Below are 22,904 nucleotides of genomic sequence, written 5' to 3'. Positions count from 1 at the left end.
TTCAAATTATCACAGGAGCTGACACACAGTAGTGTGACACCGTTAAAATATCCACTTCATGAATAAAGAGCGTTTCGTATCATGCGATATATCAGTTGTCGATGAATTCATTTTGCTATCCATGTGAGATGCAGGAAATTAAAATTCACACACGAGTATATAAACAACATCTTTTGAAATGTTTCCTGAAAAAAATTGAGGCTCTTTCTTCTTTATACCATTATCACACACATTATGAATTATCTCGAACCCAACCAAACTGACAAACAGCATATGAAGGACACTGATGCGTCACTCAACAGTGACTACAAGAAGGAGTTTCTATCGTATCCAGCTTTGCAGCGTAAAATCGTACCATTGGATATGCTCATTAAAGGAAAGAAGTGGTTTAAAATGCTCAAGCAAACCTTTCGAAGCAAACACATTGGAGCTATCCAGGCGGAGTCGAACCAAGTGAACGATATCACGGCCGAGCTTCAAGTCCTTCACGATCAAAAATATGCGTTTCTGTTTGAACAGATCAAATGTCCTACAGCATTGCGCTGCATCAATGTTGTTACACGTGCGCTGCAGCATTTTGATGATAGTATTCGGTATCATTTTACACCATCAAGCGATGATAAATACTGGACCGAGGGCGCCCATGTTATGGCTCGACAGATGCATCATTATGTATGCAAGAATGAACCAATATTGGCGGTACTGCCTGCGTTCCCCTGCAAGTCACCAAATGCGCAGTTGAAGGTTCTGGGCACCCTACCTGATCGTGCCGAGGAGATTGCGCTGAAGAAGCTCCACGCATTTTGTTCCGAAGTCTCGCAGTATTATCCAAAGGGAGCTCAGCTTACCATCGTATCTGACGGGCGGGTGTTTGCCGATCTTGTCGGTGTGGATGACGAATTGGTTACCAAATATACCGAGTTTTTGAAAACGCACATTCACGGAGAACATCAGTTGAATACTCTACGTTTCAGTAATCTTGATGAGCATTTTGCCAACAACCTGACCGAAAATGGTACGCAGTCGGTGCATGATCGGCAAAGGAGTCGGCTGATGAAGTCTTACTGCTCGGTGACTCCAAGTAACGATGTCGTCATGGTCGGATTTGTTCGGTATCTAGCCGACGATCGGGTGTGGCCGCCAGAGATGAGTAAATCGAAAATCAAGAAGGAGTGCCGCCTCATTGCCAAAGAAATGATTGCCCGTAATGTAGCCTTTTCGCAGCTGGTGGAAGCATGTTATCCGAATCACGTACGGTTCTCGATCCATGGCTATGACAGCAGCGGTCCCAAATTCCCTATCAATGTTGCTCCCAATCGTGGAGGCAGTACACCTTGGCATTCAGTGGCAATCGACTTGAAGGATGGAAGACAATTATTTGTCCGGCGTACAGTTGCTGATGAACTGGTGAACGAAGGCCAGCTTGAACTGTATAACCACCCCATACACGGGCGTCCTTGGGGATATCGTCAGATATCGAATCAAAAGCTTTTAATTGCTTAGATCTATGCATGCTTTTGTTAAGGTTATGAAGATGTATCATAGCAATAAAGCCTTTCTCAAGGTACTTTGTGTTAGAATAGGAAACTTTTGTTCGGTAAAAATACTATATGCTTCGATTCTACTGAAATTAAATGCAATAAAGAAGTATTATACTGCTTTCATTTCTCATATTTTTTTCGAGCGTCCTGCAAAGTCGTATTGACTTGGCAAAAAATCATCTCTTTTTTTTTTTCTTCTCTCTTGCATAAGCGTTGCACAAATGCGAATATATCAGAAAATAAAGTTAGATTCCCGCCCATTTTTCGTTGTGTGCAAGGATCTTTCCAAATTGGGCATGTAAGGAGGCGTTGGACATTCGACCCTCTTCGGAAATATCCAGGGCATACCATTCAATGATATTACAGTCGTCTTTTACTTTATCAGTTTGCCAGCCCAAGAACCTTTAAAGACTCTCATCAAAATCGCAACCATCAACATGCCATATAGTATTCAAATTTTGACCGTCCTTATGTTTGTGCCTGTCAAAACCGAGACAAAAAACAATGAAAAGTTTTCGAACACAGATTGTGAAACGATGCAGCATGATGCGAGCTCAGCTGCGCTACATGAAATGAATGCGACATACTCATGACAGTGGCTCCCCTCCTATAATGACATTTGTAATCGACACGATCCAGCCTTGCCTATGACCCGGAGCAAAAATCGTTAAGGCACAGTGCAGCCTGGCGTTTCAGAATCGACCCAGGATTAGCAACAAGAAGGTTTGTGCCTTCTTGCGAAGACTCTGAAGTCTAACATTTTCATCGTCAGTCGGTCACCTCTTCTGTTAGACTATCATATCCGTTACTGGGTCTATCCTATCCCCTTTGATATGTTGCCATGGCCATCTTCCATTGCCTTTGTTACGCTATTTGAATCCGACCAGAAACACGTTTATACATGTGTACAAGGGGTCAATGCAAGGCTATCATCGTTTATCATTGGGAAATGTGTCAGGTGCCGCCTCTTCGCAAGAGATAAAATTGTGCAATGTATGCAAAAGCCATCAAAGACAGTTGTACATGCGTGCGAGGCTGAGGCTGAGGCTGATACATCATTTTTCTTATGCACCCTATATAGACTTTGCATGTGGGACCGATGCAAAGCCGTGCTTGAGCTGTTCGTCGATCATAAATCTCCCTGTCACAACGCCACCACAGTGCGTTCACATTCTCTGTTCAAGTAACACATGTAACACTAGCTACCAAAATAAAGTTAACATCGGATCCGCATTCTAACGTGTTTGTCTGCTCTGAAAACCGAGTAATTTATGGGAGTATTCGTCGAGCACCGGGTGTATAGCTGACCAATGTATCACAGTACGTCGCCAGAATTGATTCTTGATAAGAATCTTAAAGAGTCACATCGAGGTTTTTCCTATGTTGTCCAACGGATATAAGAAAGTACGTCACCAAAACGGCTTATAGACTTTATCGAAGAAGGCGGCAGTTTTTCTTTACTGAAAAGAACCTTAATCTTGGAATAGGCGCTTTACCGAACTCTGAAAAAAATTATGCAGATATGCGAAATCGAGATCGATTCTAGCCCATCATTTCCGTCCGGTAGTCTATCACTTTTATTCTTGCGTGTAGGGGGCCGATGCAAGACTGGCATCAGTATTTGGCTGGACTGTCCTCGAACCCCTACACGAATGCAGATGTTTCCAAGGAAAGATATTATTAGACGTCTTGGCTAATGACAGACGGCCTTAACATAGCGTCAACCCCTGTAGTGCATGTACATATGCACAAATCTTTCCATGGTTTCTGCCAGATAGACTAGCAAACAAAAACGTTGAAAAGATAGGCTAGCAAATGCGGAAATGGTACCTATCAAAAAGGCAGAAATGGCAGCCTCTTAAAAAGAGAAGGGCTACGCCAGTAAAGAAATCTGTAAAAAAATACTAGGCAAGCAAAATTCTATGATCGGCTGAACTGGGAGATGCTAGACTATCGCCGACCCGCGCGCGCTTGCATGAATGTAAATTTTTTTTTATCTGACCTTATTTGACAATCTAACCCTCATCCGCGGCTCCGCAAAACATGTAAGTTTATTTTTTTATTGCTGTTGTTTTGTCGTTTTTTCAAGTTCCTGGCTGCGTTGTTGCTTGCAATTTTGGATTTGGATCGCACCAAGGATTGGTGATTTGCTAAATATCATGGCGGGGCAGCATAGACACTTTTTAGGCTGCTGTGTCTAACCACTTGATGACTGGCATGAATACAAAATGTCCTTCCAAGACTCGTATGAGGGAGATCTTTGTGCACTTTGTTAAGGGCGTAAGCACAATATTGTTTATGGAATGGGGAAGGGTTTCATTATGACTTTATAAATAAATAGCGACTTCCAATTTTAAGTAGGGCGACTTCTATTTTAGATCTATCAAAAGAAATCTGAGTTCAAAAATTTGTCACACAGAGTCATGTGATCCAGAAGAAGCTGAAACTTCTGGCAAGATTTCGCTTGTGGCGTGTGTCTCTTCAAGTGCTCACATAATGGCTGACGGAGAGTGGCATACGGTTCCAACCAAGAACGGAAGCCATGGTTCTAAACACAATGAACGTAGAAAATCCAAGCAAACTGGTGCCGCCCACGTTAAACCTAAATCGATGAACGAAAAGCATAAGAACGAGAAACTTGGCAGTAGTGTGCCAAAGGACAGTTATTTAGAAGCTAATCTAAGCCAACGAACCAATCCATATCACCTTCCTGACGATGACGACTCTACTAGCGAAGACGAAGAAGAAGACGACCGTCCTGATCCTGTCGATATGCCTGTGCCGCCGTACCATACCAACATTGTCATCAACTGTCCTTTTGACAACTGCGACTTGGTCGCGCCCATCGTCGATACTACCGCGTTGATCAAGCACATAAAAGACGAGCATAACATCGTGTTCAAGAACCTGCACCACATGTATATGGCATTGGACTCTTATTTGGCTCGTTGGGCGACTGAGCTTCGACAACAACCTTTGGCAACCTTCGCTTCCAAATGCCCCAATGAAGATAATGGTACGCGGATCAAAAGGCATGACATGATGAGCCTATGGTCTGACGCTGTTGATTCAATAGTTTATATCATTGATCCCGCGCACTGCGAGCTTGACAAAAAAATTCGAGAAGAAATGCAAAAGAACAAGCTGGTGAGCAATGGACGGGTATGATTTTTGTTTCCTGATCTCGTTGTTTGACCATCGTTCCCCATAGGATGAAATATTAGAAATTCAGCAACGAGAGCGTGAGACCGATTCCAAGCTCCCCAGAAAGTGTCTCTTTTGCAAGATTGTTTGCGATAACAGGTACTAGTCAATATTGCCATCGATGTACAACGTTGTGCTGACGTCGAATTTTAGAACTGTGCTATTTAAACACATGTTTTCCGAGCATAACTTTAACATTGGTCTACCCGACAATCTTGTGAACGTCAGTGAGTTTCTGGGTATACTGGAATCACATTTATCAAAGTAAGTGATTCGTAGCCTTGCTTCACCAAATGAAATATTCACTCAATCGCGATAGATTGCAATGCCTTTACTGTGAAAAGACATTCACCAGCCCTGCTGTGTTACGAAAACATATGCGCAAGAAGAAGCATTTCAAAATTGCGCCCAAGAATCGCCAGTATGATCGCTTCTATGTCATCAACTATCGTGAACCTGGTAAAAACTGGGAAAACCTCGAACATGACAACTACGAAAGTGATGACGAACGTGAGGACGAGTAAGTGGATCAGTACCGTTTACTGGTGGTGTCGGTCATCTAACGTGTTAATTTGACTGAGTAGATCGTGGGCAGATTGGAAGGAGGAAGAATCCCAGTCTACGATGTGCTTATTTGATAATCAGATGTTCCCATCGCCAGAAGAGGCTCTAAACCATATGCGAGAATCCCATTCCTTTGACCTGGATAAGATTCGCAAAGAAAAAGGTGGGTGCACAATTCGGGTGAAAGAAATGATGATCACATCTAATATCTCGGACCCATAGATCTTGATTTCTACAAAATCATTGTGTTGATCAATTATATTCGTCACCAGTCTTCGCTGAACCAATGCTTCTCTTGCGGAACCACCGTGGATGACTTTAGTCTGCTTGCTCCTCATTTAGAGAAAGAAGGTTGCGTTGGCAAGTTTGTGCCGATGGATGCGGAATTCTGGAAAGATCCAAAGTAAGGGATATCAATTTAGTTCTCATAATTATCATTCTACTGACTTTTTAACCCCACGTGAAGGTATCTTCTTCCGACCTACGAGAATGATCCGTTATTGACCGGCGTGGATGATGAAGAAAGTGATGTTGACGAAGATCTCCGACTTTCTGACCGAGATGCCAACAGAAAGTTCTCTTCTCAAATTCTCAAAGAAGTGGCTGCCAACGAGGTGGAGAAACTTGAAAGAAAATAATTTCGTTGAAGAAGCGTTCAGGGAAGGTTATCAGTGGATAGATAATATCTAAATAATAGAAGTGGCAATTTAGAGAGCTATGTAACATATGAGTAAACCGTTTTATTTTATTTCAACAATATCATCTTGCTTTGCCATACAGCCATATTTGCCGATACATCATCCAATTACACAACAAGCTAAAGTTTGACATTGCAGTGGCCGTTTGTTGGACTGCCAGCAGGGATGAGTTTGTTGTTCCATGAATGTCATAAACCCAATCAAACAGTGCAAGACGACACGCAGCTGAACATGGTAAATAATAAACCACGAGGAGAAAGAATCTGTACACAGAAATTGAATACAATATGATATTGGGGATAGATACATTAAAATTAGTTTAACTTTGATCAAATTTGTCGGAAACAAATCCACTCTACAAGAGGTGCTGATAAATTTGGTACCATGCAGTTACTTGGCAACAACAATGATGAGGGCTAGAACACATGCCACTACGGCTACAATAAGAAGCAAACAGCACATATTCTTTCTCGCGTTCTTCTGGTGACGGTTGGCTACAGTAAGTTCATCCGCAGCTTGTCGGGTATTCTGAGCAATGTTGAGCACATTGCCATAAATGCTTTCTAAAAAGTGGGAAAAGAAAAGTCAGCTCGTGTAACTTTTGGTTGCGTCGGACATGACTTACGAATGCCGCTTTCTTGTTCGTTGACCAACATGCCAAGATCACGGAAGATTTCGTTGAGCTCCGTGATACCCTGCTCAATGCCTTGAATTTCTCCTTCTCTTTCGGAGATCAATACTTCATTATATTGAATTTCGTTATCCAGAGCTTGAAGCTGAATCCTTCTTTGTGTGTCATCGACAAACGGTGATTCCTCTTGTTGTTCGCGTTCCAACTCTTCGTCAACCCTGAAACAAACAAGAAATCTCTGTCAATCACGGCTCAAAAAATAAACGAAGAACAGCGCTCGAGTCTCCCCATATTGAGAGTACTACCAATTCTACTTACGCAGCTTGGTTCTGTAGTTTTGCCGCCGTGGCTTTTGCTTTGTCGACGTATTCTCGTTGCTTGCTTGCCGATAACCGTTGAACCTTTTGAAAGTCTGCCAAGACCTTTTGAAAGTCCTTTGATAGCTTCTGTTGTTCTAGTTTCCGTTGTCGCTAAAGGGATAAAGGTTGAGTGACTACGAGCCCAAAATCCATTCTTTTTCCTTAGTGCGTACCGCTTTTCGACTATCCAAGGATTGATATTGTGCCAAATTCTTGATATCACTGGTGGAATCCTTAATGAGTTCTCTCGTCGCTTCCGTTACATCGTGTCTAACAAAAATTAAAAAAAACAAGTGTCAGTGATGCATTCGCTCGACCGGTGAGAATATTTGGTGACACTTTACAATTTGCTGCGAATGTCGGCTGTGTCTCGTGGTCCTCCAAGGAATCCGACCAGTCGTTCAATACTTGAGATATTTCCGTTAATATGGAACACTTGTTGGGAAACTCGCTGTGTTAAAGTTTTGTATTCTCTGTCGTCATCGTCTAACAGTTACTCATGAGTGTCATTGCTTCCCGTCGTCGAGTGTATCCTGATATCATACCTTCAGAGCCTCCTCCCAGTCGAGCATTTCTCGGACTGCCAGAAGCACCGAAACCTTGCTCCAAGTCGTTGAATGACATTACTTATGAGGACAAAAAAAAAGATAAAGGGAAATTGGATGATGATGTGCGGTCATTCGTTTCAATTTGGGTACAGTGGAGTTTCAATCCGATTTTTTTCAAACCGAATTTCGTCGGAAATAATTTCAGAAATGTCGTAATTCACTCACCCCACACCTGCTGCCGGGTTACTTGCAACCTGCGCTGAACATTCAAATCTATCAGGGCATCGTTGAAGTAATCCATAGCACACTTTTCAAAGTGAAGATTGAGAAATAAAAGCATAAAAACATAACTTCAAGTTAATTAAACCGGACATCATCAATGAAATGGCAGCAGTGACAATAATAAACTAGTGCCTCACAAAGCACTACTTTGCTCTTTCTACAATAAACAGATGCGCGTTTTGAACGCTTGAACCCGCACACGCTGCACTGAGCGTTTGTACAAATTGTCTGCTCATTCCCGTCGGACTACATCTTATTATTTAACAGGCAGCAAATGGATGTATTTAGTGCAATAACTCAAGGTAAAAAAAAAGATAACGAAGTGTTCACTTTCAAATACTCTGAAAAAAGAGCCCTGAGGTGCTGCTCTATCATTCTCCGCTTCTTTTCCCTGTCGTTGGCGCAGCAACGAAATGATTTTCGATCTGGAGTGACATTCTTTTCGGAAAAACCAGGACTCCGATCAGTGCGTGACTCGGTATGGAATTACAATTTTTCTTGTTGTTTTTTGACGCATAGTTCTTTTTTGTGTATCAACGACTATTTCAATTTGACTTTTTTGAACCATGGCACCACCGATTCGTCCTTCCGAACTGAAGAACAAGCATAAGCGTGAGAAGCTTTATCAAAAGCAGAAGCTTGAAAAGCAAAAGCTCAAATCTCAGAAGCGAAAGGCTCTTGCCAAAGAGGAAGAAAAGAATCCCGAGCTGAAAGAGGTAAGGCACTCCCGATCGGTTCGTATTCACAGCCAGATCTTGCTCAATTTTCCCTTTTGGATCCTTTTTAGAAACGTCTTCAAGAAAATGTACCAAAAACGCTCGATAATACCAGAGAAGCTGATGAAACTATGGTGGACAATGACGACGAAGTTGCTCAAGATGAAGCTTTGGACGAATTGGCCAGCTATTTCAGCGGCAAAGCTCCCAAGATCGTGATCACCACAAGCAAGAATTGCACCATGGTATGTCATTCAACTGATAGCTTGATCAGGGCATATTTGGCTAATTACATTGTAGGCTTCTTATGAGTTCTGCGCTGAATTAGTCACCATGCTTCCTAATGCTCAGTACGCGAAACGTGGATCCAATCACGAATTACGGCATGTCATCAAGCAGGCAAAAGCGAAGGAGTTCACTGATCTGTTAATTGTGAACGAGGATCGCAAGGTGCCCAGTAAGTATTGGAAGGGTGAAAATTCCTTATGAAACATTATTCTGATCTGTGGTTGTTCGATGGTGGCTAGATGCAATTACGCTGATCCATTTACCTGACGGTCCCACAGCATACTTCAAGCTTACCAGTTATACTCCAGGCAAACGTATTGCAGTAAGTTTCGACCTTGGCGATAGCTTTTCCGAGAAATTTGTTACTGAGCGAATATGTAGAATCACGGTGCTGTTACTGCTCATAATCCCGAAATTATCCTCAATAACTTCAATACCAGACTTGGTCATACAGTTGGCCGTATGTTCCAAGCATTGTTTCCCCAGCTTCCCGAATTTCAAGGTAGACAGGTAGTCACCTTTCATAATCAACGTGATTTCATCTTTGTCCGTCGTCATCGTAAGTTTTCTTTTCCGTTTTTTTTTTTCTCGCCTTGTCCAGTCTTATTCATATTATCTATTCAGGTTACGTGTTCAGGGATACAGAACGAGTTGGATTGCAGGAACTGGGTCCTAGATTCACTCTGAAATTGAGATCGCTTCAGAAGGGCATTTATTCTCGTAACGGTGAATATGAATGGGTGTTCAAACCCGATATGGAAACAAGCCGCAAGCGCTTCTTCCTTTAACCTTGTCATCTTTTATTGGTTTGACATACTGTAAATATATTTCCTCTGCATTCCTTTTTGAAATCGTATCCGGTTTATAGAGATTCATTATTCATGCTTACAATCAATCCACCGTGTCATGGACAAAAATATCAAGATATCAAATTTTACCACAGTCGCGATGAAGGATGTTTTGCTGCAGAATTGCACATGAAAGTCTTGGGTGTCTATTTGAATTAACAAGTTTGGGAAGTTTTTGGTATTTTCTTTACAATTACCCATTAGCGATGGTATTTCTGTTGAATACCGAGACGATCAATTACATAAGTTGGCATACAATAAACAGGGTTCACAGGCTTAAGACCGGGATAGCCCAAAAGAGATAAACCTGCCACTCCAAAGACAGTGTGAAAGACATCCACCATATCACCTCGACGATCAGAAATACCCCCATTTTCAGGATCCTACAACAATGATATGCTTTCAGTATGCGCGATTACTACGCTTTGGCATAGAAAGACTCACTTGTGCAGAGAGAATAAAACTGGCCAACTTGTCCTTGTCAATCCAGTGTATCCGATCAAGGATCGACAAAGCTGACATAACCCACCAAGAGTAGCATACCTAGCAGCAGTAGCGTACGAGAGTCAGCAAAATGAATAAAGTGCAAGGTCACCACAGTATGCATACTTACGTCTTCCAATTTTTCAGGGCGACCATTCAAACCACCGCATTTGAGTTGACGCTCGCATAACCACCAACCGAGAAGATCAGCGTCCACATGATGAAGGGCGTCGGCAATAGCCAAAGCTGCTACACAGCAGAAAATTTGACCTGCATGCGATTCGCCTCCCGGTTGATTCCCGAAACCTCCATCATAGTTCTTGCACCGTAAAATCCACTCCACGGTTTTATTGACATCAATCGCATCCAGCCGTTTCAGCAAAGAAAGGGCCGACAGAGCTATGTACGAAAACCGTGAATCGACTTCGCCCCAGTCGTCGCCTCGGAAAGAACCGTCTTCATTTTGTTTACTTGCAATATCTATTCACCAGAATAAGTCCATTACATCAGACTTTCGAAAGGTGAAATGCTTACATTGTACAACTTTGTCGACATCAATGGTATCAATGGCATCGAGCATAATTAGGACCTGAATGGCCGAAAGAGTGTAGAGAAGATGCGGGTCGTGGTTTACATGGCCGCCAAAACCGCCATTAGGATGCTGTTGGCTGCTAATGTACTTGACGATCTCGTCCCTTGACAGAGCATCAATATGGTTCATGAGATCCAGTGCAGTTAACCCCCAGTAAACACCGTTCAGTCGCAAATGTTCGGTGAGCCAGTATTCCAGGTCTTCCTGCCGGGTGTCCAACGACTGAATATATTTTACGTGAAGAGGAATGAGGAGCTCTTGAGGTGCATCAGATGCCATGGCGAGACGAGTAAGAATTGACAAGCGGTTGGGTATGGCAAACAAGCAACAGCTGGTGGCACAGGGCATCCGCTGATTTAAAGCATAAAATTCGCCTGACAGTCACTGCGGTTTATGCTCTCTTCTCTTTTTTCTTAAGACATATACGAGCCATGGCCACCGAAGAAGACCGAGAGCACAAATTAAGCCAAGTGCTAGAGACATACTTTAGCGATGCCAATTTATTGTGGGATAAGATTATGCAAGCTAAAATCGCGGCGGACGTGAATGGATGTACGAGCATTGAACGTGACATGGGCCCTTTTGAACATTGTGCTTATGAATCTTTTGGTAGACGTTCCTTTTACGAGTCTTCAATCGCTCAAAAAATTCAAAGCGTTGGACGTTACTGCTGAGGAAATAAAATCTGCTGCCGAGAAGTATTCACTGAATAAGCTGGAGGTAAGTGGACCAAGATTTGGGTGATAGAACCAATGGGCTGAAATATCACTAGTTGAGCAGTGACAAATCAAGTATTCGGAGAATCAAGCCCTTTGTACCCAATAAAAAGGAGGAATTGGATGATTGGTCTATCTACGTGGTAGGATGCTGTCGATCCATTGAGTTTCTATGGTTTATTGATTCAAGTACTTGATGATGTTACAGGAAGGTTTACAGAAACCTTATGATCAAGAGCAGAATATCCGGGAACTCTTGCGCAAATGGATCGGTCACATCTCGTTTGTTCGTTATCCAGCAGATAAAGTTGGCAATACTCGATTTTGGGGCTATTGCTTTGTTGAATTCGACGACCAGGCCAACGTTGACAAAGCAGTTCGCTTATTGAACCGATACAACGTGGATTCCGAGGCCATAGATGAGGATTTGGATCCAGCCGACAAAGAACAAATCGACAAATTGAACTTGCGTGTCATGTCAAAGTAAGTATCCTGTACCGGACGTTGTTTTCCGCTTCAATCTAATGCACTATGCAGAAATAAGTGGAATGATTTCAAGGCGCAATACCTTCGACATCAGAAAGAACGAAAGGCCGATATCCAAAAACTTTGGTCCGAGTATAAAGAAACACAAACAGTTCCTGCCACATCCAACAAAAGAGCGGTTGACGCGGATGATCGCTCGGCCGTGCAAGCGAATAAAAAGCAAAAAGTAAACGAGAATCCCGGCGAAGCTGCACCAGCGTTCCAGAAAGGAGTCATTGTACTGGTTACCAATGTCCATGTGAAGAGCTCAAAAACAGTCGTCAAAGTATGGACCTCTTTTTTAGTTCGTCTGGTGATGCCTATGTTTGTCTAATGGTTGATTTCATTGCGACAATGTATAGCAATTATTAGAACAGGCAGGGGTCTCGGTTGCATTTCTCAATTACAAAAAAGGCGTCCCTTCGGTATGACCCTGTTGATATATTTGATAAGCGGAAACCACTGACATTTGCTCTATAGGTTCACGCACGACTAGAGAGCTCAGAAGACGCACAGACACTGGCATCTTATTATGAGCAGCATAAAGTTATCCAGGAACACGGAAATGATGCCACAGGAAAAGAAGTGGACCCTTCTACTGCAGCACAACACATCAATGTGAGGGTGATATCCGGTATGTTCTCGAAACCATTCCATGACTACAAATATGAGACTGGTGGTGCTTGAACTTAAAAACATTGCTGTAGGTAAAGAGGAACAAATTTATTGGGAACAAGACGAACAGCGGAAAAAGAAACCACGATCCTCCAAAGCGTCTTCATAATTTCTGACCCAGAGAAGCCAAAAAAAAAAAAATACAATTCACGGATTACAGCGCGGAGCCCTCAATTGATGACGTCCCACAAGCTGAATTTGTTATGCCAGCTTTTTGCATTTTTTTTCCTCTTCGTTTGCATAAGAAAAAAAAAAGATCTCTTTATCACTGTTGCACGAGAATTACCTGGTTAAATCTGCGAATAATGAGTGCAATACAACGGAAGAATGGCAGTATCCATGTGTTTCGCGTAACAAACCGCAAGCCGACCACCAATAGCTCGAACCTTCCTACCTTTGTCAGCAAAAGTCGCACGAGCTTATCGGCTGAGACCAAGCGATGCATTTGTCAAGAATATGAACATGATCCGAAAATCACACAAGAAGCATTAGCGAGGAAATACGGATGCAAAAGAACCACCATTGCCAAAGTTAGTTCCCCTTTAGAACCTTGCATCAACCTGTCTCATGTGATTAATTATGCCTCTTGCATTTTTCTTTTGACCTTCTTTTTGTTCAATGGTGGGTCTCTTCATTGGGTCATGACTTCTCGTTCAGATCGTAAAACGAAAGGATCTGTGGTTATCTGTGGATCCCAAAGACGCAGCTGCGAAGCGATTGCGGCAACGGAGTGCACGCTATCCTATCATTGAGAATGCTTTAATATTGTGGTTGCAACAAGAGCAGCAACATACCATAATTACCGATCAAATGCTACAAGAAAAAGCAAAACAATGTGCACAGACTTACAGTACAGGTGGTGGCGAAGAATTCAAAGCCTCGAACACTTGGCTTGCCAAGTTTAAACGAAGATACATTGACGAAAATGACAGTCAGTCGGGTTACAAGATTAATCCAGCAGCATTGAAACTGCATCAGCAAGAATGTGAAGTATCCTGCGACGATCAACGGTTTCGATCGGAATTAGAGAGTTACCAGTCCGTATTTTCAGTCGATTCGGCATCTTCGAGCGCGGCTCCGGTGGCACTTCCCACCCTAGACCACTCGACCGAGTGGGAAACACGAACTACCAGTGTTTCCAGTCTCCAAGCGGACACAACCGAAGAACAATCCCATTCTCATAGTAATAATTCTTTGACGAATCGAACGAATGGAGACAACGAACGGGAGCAATACATGATACCAAGAGAGTCCGAAGACGGATACAGACGACCGTCAGCGACACAACATACTGAAAGCTTATCAGGATATCCGAGTGATCAAGCCGAAAATGAAATTGATTCCATGGAAGACAGCGACAGCTTTTCAGAGCAAGATATGAGAAGAGCGAAAGCCAAGGAACAGTTGAAGGAGGTCTTGAAATACTATTGCGATCAAGGTCTGGGGCATTCCATGTCCAGCCAACTGATACAGATGGTTCTACATCACGACTTTTCATAGGAAACCCCCTCATACATACCAGTATTATTATCTTGCGCATCAAGTGAACCTTTGTTTACAAATACCATTTTCAACTCATCATTATCACACACGAATCCACACCTTTTGCCAGTTTTTTCCTTTTGTTGTACTGTACTGCTTTGTTCTCTTGGGTATTTTTTTTAGTACCTTGACCCCATCCATTACCATGTACTTTTCTTCAAGACACGATACATTTATTTTATAAAATGGATCCGTTATCTGACATCGTAGCTTCAGATTACCCCCTATTGCAAGTCCACCAACAGCCAATATGGGGCTAGCCGTTGATAGGCTGTTCGACGTTTCAAATAAGCAATGCCATGTGAATATAGTTGCTTTTTTATTTTCTAAAATTCTGGATGCGTTCTAACAAGCGCTGTCTGGCCGTCGTACTCGTGGCCTTTTTACTTGCGGCAAGGCTGGATAAGGACGGCCTTGACGGCGTTCGTTTGATCTTCTTGGACGTACCCAGGTCATCTTCACTGCTACTCGCAGAATCGTATGCAGGTGCCGTATAGGTTTCCTTTACGCGGCTTCTTGAAGCGGGTTTTCGATTATTTCTTCTTTTCCGAGATGCGGATGGTTTCGCTTCTTCATAATCATCGTCATCACTGTCCAACGGTATATCCTCTACCGCGTCAATGGCATCGTCATCCTCCATATATTCATCCGCGTCTGCCTCTTCGGCGACATATTCATCATCGCTTATACGATCCTCTTCGACCTTCTTGGCGCTCAGTTTGAGTGTAATCTTTGGATGGTCTGTTTTCTTGGTATTCACCAGTTTTTGTTTCTCTTGAGGTTCCGTGCTTTTGTTACTGCCTACTTTCAATTTCACCTTCAATGTAGTTTTTGTCGGAGGTTCCACTTCCGGTTTTGCCGCAGGTGTGGGTGGATATTTCTCGGTGATGATGGTGTCAATGCTGGTAATAAGATGCACCGGTAAATCGCGCGCTTTCTCGAAAGGCAGTGGAATCATGGCTCGTAAGGATTTGCGTTCTTCCGCCGAGGATTGGCTATCCGTATTCGTGATTTTAGCTATATCATTTCCGAGCCAGTGAGCAAGTTTCAAGATCCCCTGCAGTTCGTTTAGCGACAACTGAACCGGTCGTTCTAAGTTAAATCTTTTATTAGTAAATTCATTGCTATACAAAAGTGAAAGCATACCGTGACCGAGAATTACCTTTTAAAATCTCACAATATTTAGCAGCAGCGTACCAGTTCAACGTCTTGAAGAAAGGGAAGCGAAATTTGGATGGAACATTGGTCGCCTTTTCAATCTCATCTATCCGCAGCTGGACGGGTATATTGAGACCATGGAGAAAGTTGCCTCCAATGACAATAGCATCTTCTGGCGTATAAACGGCATGAATCCAACCAGTAGGAATAATCCTAAAGAAGTCATTCAGCCACCGCGGATTGATTAAAAATTTGTTGCACTAGCCTAACGTATGACAAGCCGCTTACATGGTGTTTCCTGCTTTTAAATGAACGGCCGTACATTGCTTGACTTCATCACCAAAAAAAGTGGTCGTTTGATCTGGAGATGAGGTCCATTTTTGATACTTTTTCAGGTTGCGAGAAGATGGTTCGATGAAATAGAATGTCTTGCTTCCTTTGATGATATGGTAAAACACCGAGCTTCCTCCGAAATCGATATGGCTTTTGGGGGATAGATTCATCAATACCAAGATGTTGAAATGGGAAAATGGTGATACTGCAACTTACAAATCTGTATATGAATCTCTTGTGCCCATCAGACAATATAACTGCACTTTGGGATATTCTTTCGGTTTTAATTCACTTGGCCACGCTTGATCAATCCAGTCGAGGTCTCTGTGGGGTAGATGTCAGAACCTTACACAGTCTGACATCAAAACCATCGTGGATTAGCCTACCTTACAATTTTTGGTCGGGTAATACTTGCAGCGAAATCGGTCCCACTGATTTCCAAGCTGATCACGTTTCGGATCCTGTCACGTTCTGCGCTGTGATAATATGCGGCCCAACGACCCATGGTCCATCCCGGTTGCTCCGACTGTGTTGCGACATCTGGATACAATCATGCTGATTTAGCCCTGTGTCACAAGGACAAAGGTTTTCTACGAAAAAGTTTACCAATGACTTCTACAGGATGATTCTCTCCTACAGATCGTCAAGCTTGTTTTAATGGAGACAGTATTTGCGACGATATTGGCAAGATTTTCCCGATAATTACCAACAGCATGTGCTATATCGTACACATTGATATCGTTTGGCGGCATTTGCATTCCGAGACCTTCATTTTTCTCCACGATGAACGGCTCCTTCATACCGGTTCGTCGTAGTAGATCCAAAGTCACCTCCTCGCCTTTGTAACGAGGAAAGCAGTCGGTTGCAAAAGTTTTGGCATTGAGCAGTTTCCCCCAAATCTTCTCGTCGCCTGTCTTGCCTTCATTGAGATCTGCATAATTCAGTTTTATGTGGTCTCTGTTTGACTTTCGTCGTTTGGGTTTATCTTTTGTTGTTGTGTTTAGAGTTATAATATTCGAATAGTAACGTACACTCCAGACTTACAGGTGGTCGGCCCGTGAGTTTTGGTACATGATGGGCAGTGGTAGGTTTCAATGCTATCGCATTCCTTGGCGGATATTTTTAAACATTCGGAATGGTACCATGTTGAACAAACGTCGCATTGCAGCCAATTGTCGTACTGTTCGGCATGGACGTCTGTATCGGATAGATTCCCATTAATACAAAGCGGGCAACGTTCAATAGTTTGGTCCATGGGATTTATGTGCTGTCGACCTGGAAAATAAATAAATCAGTTTTGATCAAACTGAAGCCATACTTTTGCGTCGGTCGGAGTGCATATTCACCCAAACAGATTTGCAGCCCTTTCAACAGCCGGATTCAGGAGACAATAATCCGCATTTGTCACAATACTCTTTTCTGTCATGAGCACATAAAAATCTGATATATACCGGTTTTTTCAAGTTTAATTGTCTATTTTCTTCTATAGGATTACTAGCTACACGCTTATGTTGACCAAGTGTCTTGTCATCCGGGCTTGGACAGTTAGGACAATCCCACCCAGACAATGTCACTTTGCGGTCCCGTATAAAATCTGCAACGTTGAAGCCAACAATAACTGGACTGATTGTTAACAAATCCAATATGTCATTGTCTTCATGTATGAATGAAAAGAGTTTAAGGTAACAGCTCCTTTCGGATTAGGACGCAAAAACAAAAGGTTTGCTGCAAAAAAACTTGCATAAGGGCACATCGGTTTGTGAACAATGAGAAATATCGCTCCTGCATCCTATCATTTGCTGTAAGTGGACACTCAAGCAACATCTGAATCAATGATATATGAAAGTATAAGTTTGTACTGAGAATAACATGATCACCGTGTCACCGTATCTGTTGTGTTCTCATTTTATTTGATGACCCTGTATTGTTCAAGTAGCGGATCATGCGAATTATATCAAGATAGTTGGCCGTCTTGCATTTGGTTGTAAAAGGTCGCTACATACTACCAAGTAGCCTGATAGAGGAAGCAAGAACCATCCCACCTATTGGAAATTAATACTGAAACGAAGCTCACAATTACCGTATAAATGAAAGGACAATAAAAGAATTGAACAATGGAGTACAGCATAAATATGCTGATTCATCATGGATAAAATTCACACGAATCTTGGAGAAAATTCACGTGTGACAGCGATGGGTGGGGAAAAATGTAAATTTGATATGATCATTTGGATTCTTTCTTTCGCCGCTTTTTTTTTTCAATATGCATAGAAGTCAGCCACCAACACCACAAGCAACTGCGGATACTGGGTTTCTTCAGGTGCCTACGAATATAATAGCAGTAGATATCGATATTCAGCTTATCATCATCGAATAAACGTGATTTCCGTTTTAGGATCCCCCACAACTTATAAATCAATATGACGACGACCTTGTTTTAAAGAACATACTCAAGCGCCTTCTTCCGGAGGACGTTTTGCGAACTATTGAGCCTGATCTTCACCAGTTTGGAGAACGCGTCATCAATGGCATGTATCAAAAGCGACTAATTATCACTCAAAAAGTTTATAATCTTACCGTGCATAATCTGTTCGTGTGATCAGATATTGCTGCCATGGGTGACAACGTTGAGGACCCCAACAATCACCCTCGTCTTAAGCAATACGATGCGTGGTGTCGGTAGGATGTCCCCCCCCCCCCATTATTATCTTCACAAGGCGCTCAATGATAGATATACAGGAGAGTCGATGAAATTACGGTCGCCCAGGGTTGGAAGGATCTGAACGATGTTGCAGCCGAAGAAGGGTAAAACACAGAATTTTCTGATATGGTTACACCGACATCTTAAACTTTTTTTTCATAAACCACATACAGATTGATCGCCATTGCGTATGAGCGCAAATTCCAGGAATATTCTCGCATTTACCAATTTGCTAAGCAATACTTGTACATGCCATCCTCTGCGATGTACTCTTGTCCTTTATCTATGACAGGTGCGATCGGGATCTTTAATCCAGCATCATCGTACAATGGCTCATATAGAAGCATTTCTGTATTGCAGATGGCGCTGCTCGTGTTTTAGAACTCATCGGCACAGACGAAATGAAGAAGAAATATTTCACGCGTTTGACGAGGTTTGCTTGTCTGTTACTCCAATGATACAAGAAAACGAGAAGTTAATATCAGGAAAAACTTTCAGTCGGGATCCAAAGAAGTTTTGGACGAGCGGTCAATGGATGACTGAACGGCCCGGAGGAAGTGATGTTGGTAAGCCTGAATTTTCCAAGAATTATACAACAGATAAAAAAAAGGGTCTCAATTTACCATTGTAATTTGACATGTTTCTCCAGGTCGAACGGAGACCCAGGCAGAATCCATCGACCCTCAGAACAATAAATGGAGTGTTAGCGGCTTTAAATGGTTCTCTAGCGCTACCACAGCTGACATGACCATGCTTTTGGCGAGAACGATTGATCCGCAGACAAACACAGTCGTGCAGGTAATATAGACATGCCAAGAGAAGAGTTTCCTGTCACGGCTTCTGATACAGTTTTCATGATTCCTAGGGAAGTAAGGGCTTGTCACTTTACTTGGCTGAAATGAGGCGTACCGATGGGTCTTTAAATGGTGTTCAAGTGCACCGGCTGAAGAACAAATATGGCACCAAAGGTTTGCCGACAGCGGAACTGCAGCTGAGCGGCATGGAAGCGTACATGGTAAGTATATCATAAACGCGATGTTGATATATATATATTCAACATTGAGTGACGTACAATGATGATAGCTGGGAAGGCCCGGCCGTGGTGTCCCTAATATTGCATCGATCTTGAACATTACCAGAATCTATGCTGCATTAGGTGTAGTCACGGGCCTGCGTCGATCACTTGCTATAGCAAAATCCTTTGCTTCACGTCGCCAGGTAAAACTACACCTTATCATTATCAGTATTCCCGGACTTATATTTTGTACGGTCATATTTGTTACAGGCTTTCGGCAAGCAATTAGACAAGCTACCTCTTCATGTTGCTACACTTGCCGAACTCGAAATAATCTTACGAGCCACCAGTCAGATATCATTCTACGCTGTTGCCTTGTTGGGTCGCACAGAATGCTTACCTGACAATGACGAGCGAAAGGAGGATTTCCAGATGCTGCGATTTGTAACACCGGTTGCCAAGGCTTACGTGTGCAAAATCGGACTAAATGCCTGTAGTGAAGCCATGGAAGCACTCGGTGGGCAGGTAAGAGGATCTGTGAAAGGTGTTTTACCGAATCAAGCTAATCAATTGTATCGATACCTGTACAGGGCTACATGGAAGAAATAGGTGTTGCACGACTGTTGAGAGATGCGCAAGTGAACACGATCTGGGAAGGAACAACAAACGTACTCGCCATGGATGTTTTACGAGTGCTTCGTGAAACAAAGGGTCAAGCGTTGCAACACTTTAAAAAGGTACGGTGCCTAGCAACTCAAGCCGGACATTTTCGTATTCACCAATATGTATTTTGCAGGTGCTTTCGCAAAAAGTGGCCGATGCCCTCAACATTTCGCAGGATCGACTGAAAGGTGCCGCAGCCAAAATCCAACAAGCTTTCACCATCATCGATCGATTCATCCAAAATGCGAAATCACAACTTCCCATGGAAGTTGGTGCACGCCAATTGACATTTGCATTGGGACGTGTATTGGCTGCCGTTCTGCTGTTGGAACAAGCAGCTTGGGCTATTCAAACCGGCAATTCTAATTGCGAGAGCGATCTTATAGCTGTGAATCGCTGGTGTAACGATCCAGCTTTCCTGAAAGATATTATTACGGCTACCGATATCAGTGTTAAAGAAGGTAAAGACTAACAGGCAACACCATTGGGTATCTCTTTTACTCAACGTTTACATTAGATGCGGTCATTGTTTTTGGCAGCCATTCCAAATTGTAATTGTGAAGATTTGAAATTGTTGTCAATATACATAAAAGAAGTTGAAATGACGAGGAGACTGTATCCTTACAATTATTTGAGGTTTAAGCAGCCAATGAGGACACATTGTATTGAGGAAGAAATCCAGGCGTGTTCCTCGGAGTCGAACTTCTGGAGAAAATGTGTTTCATATTTTTATGATTCATGTGTTTGTTTATACGCGATGTGACGATGTTCAGGAACTGCATAGGATTACCTTACATAGTAATTACAAGGAAAGGACGTCGTGGCCAGTGCGGGGGTCGGTGCATAAGATGTAACAACCGGCGACTTGGTGGTCAAATTGAATAAATGATAACTGCATAGATGTCATGATGACGATTGGCTATGAATTGCCAAGTGGGTTTTCCACGTAAAAAAATTATCGCGGGTCAGCTCAAATTCCCCGACGATAACCCGACAATCGCTCATCAATAAATAGAAAAAAAATTGTCTGTAATCACTATCCGAGCAAGTCAAACAGCTTATACTCTTGATGTCTACAATACTTTATATTAAAAGGAGAGCAAAGTTAAAGTATTGAAACATTGGCAACCGCAAAACGAGAGGCGAAAGTGTGCAGAAGCACTACATCATGACGTTACAAAATTTTTAGCCAATAGAGCCGGCCCGCTGGCTTTAGTCGCGTAATTATGACATCAATCTTTGCCAATGCATAAAAATGCATATAAGACGATCAGTTTTTCTTTCACGTTGTATTCACACATCTCATTCTTTTCTCTCACAACAAAAATGTCGTTCACCAGATTCAATGCTATTGCCACAACTGCCGGTATGGCTTCTCGTCGTGCCATGATGCCTTCCATGGTCGCCAGAGCCAACAATGTCCCCGCTGCTATGCTCCACAGATCTGTCGTCCAGGTAAGAAGAGATTATATCTATAGCAATAACGTTATGAATACTCAATCATCGTTTTTCTTCAGAACCGTGACGTCGTTGATAAAGCAAAAGATCTCGGTCATGAAGCAAACATGAAGGCTGGTAAGGGAGCCGACAAAGTATTGGAAACCGCCGAAGATGCTGCTTCCAAGGCAAGCGAATTGAAGGACCAAGCTGCCCAGAAAGCCTACCAAGCCAAGGATAAAGTCGCAGAAACAGTATGTTATTTAGAAAAGCAAGGCGGTATTGCATTTGATCATCCTAACGTCCAACCTTCTCTTTTAGGACGCTCTTAATGCAGCCAAGTCTGTTGGCCAACAAGCCAACTTGAAGACCGGTGAAGGTATTGCCAAGGGTATTGACAAGGTTGAAGACCTTTTGAGCAAGAAGCCTGCCGAAACCATTAAGGAAGTTAGCCACGAAGTCAACATCAAGACTGGCCAAGGTTTGGCGGCTGGTATCGACAAGGTCGAGAAGGTTGTAGAAAAGACAAAGGAAGCCGTTGGCCTTGGTTCAAAGACTGCTCAAAGAGCTGCCGGTGACGCCAAGAGTGCTGCTGAGACTGCAAAGGATACTGCTGAGGGTGCTGCCGAGAGTGTCAAGCAGGCAGCTGGTGAGAAGTTCCAAGAGGTCAAGGGTGCCGCCAAGGGAACCGCCGAACACGCAAAGGGTGCTGCCAAGGGCACTGCTGAACATGCCAAGGGCTATGCTCAAGGTACCGCTGAACAGGCCAAGGGTGCCGCCAAGAGTACAGTTGACCAAGCTGGCGAGAAGATTAATGAAGCCGAACATGGTGCCAAGCGTGCCGCTGAAAACCTCAAGAACAAATTGTAAATGTATACTTGTATATTTCACCACATACATATCATTCTTTTCTCAATGTAATAATATTTTGAATTTACCTCTTTTACCACTCAATTTGCGTGTTGTGATGTAAAAACTTGTTGCGATCAATTGGATATGGCAGGCAGGGTGGTTTTTTTTTGTGTGTTCTTTAATTTAAAAATATCAACTCTGGGAAAGGAGCAGCGGTCCAATACAAAGTCCGCCAAAAGGACACGCAGCCCCACGAATAATAGCGCCATTGGCGAATAGACGACATAAACTGTGGTACATTCTTCGCCCTCAAAGTTCGAATTTCCGTTAATAACCGTTTCGTGAAAGATAACGACGCTCTTATTATTATCAAGTCGAGGTACGACCGGAATGCCCCAGCCCTGAACTTCCTGGGGAGGACTATTGGTCGTTCCAGTGTGAATGGGAAAGACCTGTACGACGTCATTCCGGATGAAGTAGCCAGCATTACAATGCAGTTTCCAGCCGGTGGCCTGAAGTATGTAGGGCATGTT

General features: G+C 42.9%; 10 protein-coding genes across 10 annotated transcripts; 6 read left to right on the top strand and 4 right to left on the bottom strand.

Moving 5' to 3' along the window:
- The first annotated feature begins 200 nt into the window (after window positions 1–200).
- Window positions 201–1,657, top strand: BYT42DRAFT_553744 (Pyoverdine/dityrosine biosynthesis protein-domain-containing protein). The gene has a single exon (XM_051566523.1). The coding sequence runs from the start codon at window positions 235–237 to the stop codon at window positions 1,501–1,503; it is 1,269 nt and encodes a 422-aa protein (XP_051428758.1). The 5' UTR covers window positions 201–234; the 3' UTR covers window positions 1,504–1,657.
- Window positions 1,658–4,151: 2,494 nt separating this feature from the next.
- Window positions 4,152–5,947, top strand: BYT42DRAFT_487161 (uncharacterized protein; the record flags this gene model as incomplete). The annotated part of the gene is made up of 8 exons (XM_051563779.1): window positions 4,152–4,557; window positions 4,618–4,688; window positions 4,753–4,844; window positions 4,899–5,009; window positions 5,065–5,265; window positions 5,327–5,472; window positions 5,532–5,712; window positions 5,776–5,947. The coding sequence occupies 8 exons, from the start codon at window positions 4,152–4,154 to the stop codon at window positions 5,945–5,947; spliced, it is 1,380 nt and encodes a 459-aa protein (XP_051428757.1).
- A 98-nt stretch (window positions 5,948–6,045) lies between these two features.
- Window positions 6,046–7,749, bottom strand: BYT42DRAFT_553741 (t-SNARE). Its single transcript, XM_051566522.1, has 6 exons — window positions 7,543–7,749; window positions 7,342–7,483; window positions 7,171–7,267; window positions 6,957–7,108; window positions 6,633–6,856; window positions 6,046–6,570 (listed from the first exon to the last, which is right to left on the bottom strand). The coding sequence occupies exons 1-6, from the start codon at window positions 7,619–7,621 to the stop codon at window positions 6,398–6,400; spliced, it is 867 nt and encodes a 288-aa protein (XP_051428756.1). The 5' UTR covers window positions 7,622–7,749; the 3' UTR covers window positions 6,046–6,397.
- A 925-nt stretch (window positions 7,750–8,674) lies between these two features.
- Window positions 8,675–9,619, top strand: BYT42DRAFT_591606 (anticodon-binding protein; the record flags this gene model as incomplete). The annotated part of the gene is made up of 5 exons (XM_051570556.1): window positions 8,675–8,788; window positions 8,844–9,000; window positions 9,071–9,153; window positions 9,213–9,390; window positions 9,456–9,619. 5 exons carry the CDS (start codon window positions 8,675–8,677, stop codon window positions 9,617–9,619), a joined length of 696 nt encoding a protein of 231 aa, XP_051428755.1.
- A 260-nt stretch (window positions 9,620–9,879) lies between these two features.
- On the bottom strand, window positions 9,880–11,033 carry BYT42DRAFT_591605 (terpenoid cyclases/protein prenyltransferase alpha-alpha toroid; the record flags this gene model as incomplete). Its single annotated transcript, XM_051570555.1, has 4 exons — window positions 9,880–10,062; window positions 10,124–10,222; window positions 10,293–10,642; window positions 10,697–11,033. 4 exons carry the CDS (start codon window positions 11,031–11,033, stop codon window positions 9,880–9,882), a joined length of 969 nt encoding a protein of 322 aa, XP_051428754.1.
- A 60-nt stretch (window positions 11,034–11,093) lies between these two features.
- Window positions 11,094–12,912, top strand: BYT42DRAFT_553735 (uncharacterized protein). The gene is made up of 8 exons (XM_051566521.1): window positions 11,094–11,306; window positions 11,368–11,474; window positions 11,527–11,613; window positions 11,679–11,953; window positions 12,008–12,281; window positions 12,358–12,420; window positions 12,476–12,629; window positions 12,703–12,912. The coding sequence occupies exons 1-8, from the start codon at window positions 11,186–11,188 to the stop codon at window positions 12,777–12,779; spliced, it is 1,158 nt and encodes a 385-aa protein (XP_051428753.1). The 5' UTR covers window positions 11,094–11,185; the 3' UTR covers window positions 12,780–12,912.
- Window positions 12,913–14,350: 1,438 nt separating this feature from the next.
- On the bottom strand, window positions 14,351–15,598 carry BYT42DRAFT_35203 (uncharacterized protein). Its single transcript, XM_051563188.1, has 2 exons — window positions 15,375–15,598; window positions 14,351–15,315 (listed from the first exon to the last, which is right to left on the bottom strand). Exon 2 carries the CDS (start codon window positions 15,168–15,170, stop codon window positions 14,532–14,534), a length of 639 nt encoding a protein of 212 aa, XP_051428752.1. The 5' UTR covers window positions 15,171–15,315; window positions 15,375–15,598; the 3' UTR covers window positions 14,351–14,531.
- On the bottom strand, window positions 15,337–16,958 carry BYT42DRAFT_488454 (uncharacterized protein; the record flags this gene model as incomplete). The annotated part of the gene is made up of 7 exons (XM_051563877.1): window positions 15,337–15,583; window positions 15,659–15,853; window positions 15,920–16,027; window positions 16,090–16,243; window positions 16,310–16,336; window positions 16,410–16,688; window positions 16,748–16,958. 7 exons carry the CDS (start codon window positions 16,956–16,958, stop codon window positions 15,337–15,339), a joined length of 1,221 nt encoding a protein of 406 aa, XP_051428751.1.
- A 990-nt stretch (window positions 16,959–17,948) lies between these two features.
- Window positions 17,949–20,697, top strand: BYT42DRAFT_553726 (uncharacterized protein). The gene is made up of 14 exons (XM_051566520.1): window positions 17,949–18,023; window positions 18,099–18,231; window positions 18,307–18,382; window positions 18,443–18,508; window positions 18,578–18,696; window positions 18,765–18,837; window positions 18,903–18,970; window positions 19,054–19,202; window positions 19,270–19,419; window positions 19,488–19,622; window positions 19,690–19,944; window positions 20,010–20,156; window positions 20,216–20,543; window positions 20,600–20,697. Exons 1-14 carry the CDS (start codon window positions 17,967–17,969, stop codon window positions 20,635–20,637), a joined length of 1,794 nt encoding a protein of 597 aa, XP_051428750.1. The 5' UTR covers window positions 17,949–17,966; the 3' UTR covers window positions 20,638–20,697.
- A 679-nt stretch (window positions 20,698–21,376) lies between these two features.
- On the top strand, window positions 21,377–22,593 carry BYT42DRAFT_553721 (uncharacterized protein). The gene is made up of 3 exons (XM_051566519.1): window positions 21,377–21,537; window positions 21,600–21,773; window positions 21,841–22,593. The coding sequence occupies exons 1-3, from the start codon at window positions 21,409–21,411 to the stop codon at window positions 22,387–22,389; spliced, it is 852 nt and encodes a 283-aa protein (XP_051428749.1). The 5' UTR covers window positions 21,377–21,408; the 3' UTR covers window positions 22,390–22,593.
- Window positions 22,594–22,904: the final 311 nt, after the last annotated feature.

The sequence above is a fragment of the Radiomyces spectabilis genome, assembly GCF_025331425.1.
Source record: "Radiomyces spectabilis strain NRRL 2753 chromosome Unknown BYT42scaffold_1, whole genome shotgun sequence".
Classification (NCBI taxonomy): domain Eukaryota; kingdom Fungi; phylum Mucoromycota; class Mucoromycetes; order Mucorales; family Radiomycetaceae; genus Radiomyces; species Radiomyces spectabilis.
This window is presented reverse-complemented; position numbering and strand designations above follow the sequence as displayed.

Coding starts and splice junctions, on each gene's coding strand:
- BYT42DRAFT_553744 (XM_051566523.1), top strand. CDS start 235: ATGAATTATCTCGAACCCAACCAAACTGACAAACAGCATATGAAGGAC.
- BYT42DRAFT_553741 (XM_051566522.1), bottom strand. CDS start 7,621: ATGTCATTCAACGACTTGGAGCAAGGTTTCGGTGCTTCTGGCAGTCCG. Junction 7,484..7,542: donor ACTGGGAGGAGGCTCTGAAG/GTATGATATCAG, acceptor AGTAACTGTTAG/ACGATGACGACAGAGAATAC. Junction 7,109..7,170: donor CCTTGGATAGTCGAAAAGCG/GTACGCACTAAG, acceptor TTATCCCTTTAG/CGACAACGGAAACTAGAACA.
- BYT42DRAFT_553735 (XM_051566521.1), top strand. CDS start 11,186: ATGGCCACCGAAGAAGACCGAGAGCACAAATTAAGCCAAGTGCTAGAG. Junction 11,954..12,007: donor AACTTGCGTGTCATGTCAAA/GTAAGTATCCTG, acceptor TGCACTATGCAG/AAATAAGTGGAATGATTTCA. Junction 12,630..12,702: donor CAATGTGAGGGTGATATCCG/GTATGTTCTCGA, acceptor ACATTGCTGTAG/GTAAAGAGGAACAAATTTAT.
- BYT42DRAFT_35203 (XM_051563188.1), bottom strand. CDS start 15,170: ATGATTCCACTGCCTTTCGAGAAAGCGCGCGATTTACCGGTGCATCTT.
- BYT42DRAFT_553726 (XM_051566520.1), top strand. CDS start 17,967: ATGCATAGAAGTCAGCCACCAACACCACAAGCAACTGCGGATACTGGG. Junction 18,024..18,098: donor CGGATACTGGGTTTCTTCAG/GTGCCTACGAAT, acceptor TTTCCGTTTTAG/GATCCCCCACAACTTATAAA. Junction 20,157..20,215: donor CGTTGCAACACTTTAAAAAG/GTACGGTGCCTA, acceptor TGTATTTTGCAG/GTGCTTTCGCAAAAAGTGGC.
- BYT42DRAFT_553721 (XM_051566519.1), top strand. CDS start 21,409: ATGTCGTTCACCAGATTCAATGCTATTGCCACAACTGCCGGTATGGCT. Junction 21,538..21,599: donor TCCACAGATCTGTCGTCCAG/GTAAGAAGAGAT, acceptor GTTTTTCTTCAG/AACCGTGACGTCGTTGATAA. Junction 21,774..21,840: donor AGGATAAAGTCGCAGAAACA/GTATGTTATTTA, acceptor CTTCTCTTTTAG/GACGCTCTTAATGCAGCCAA.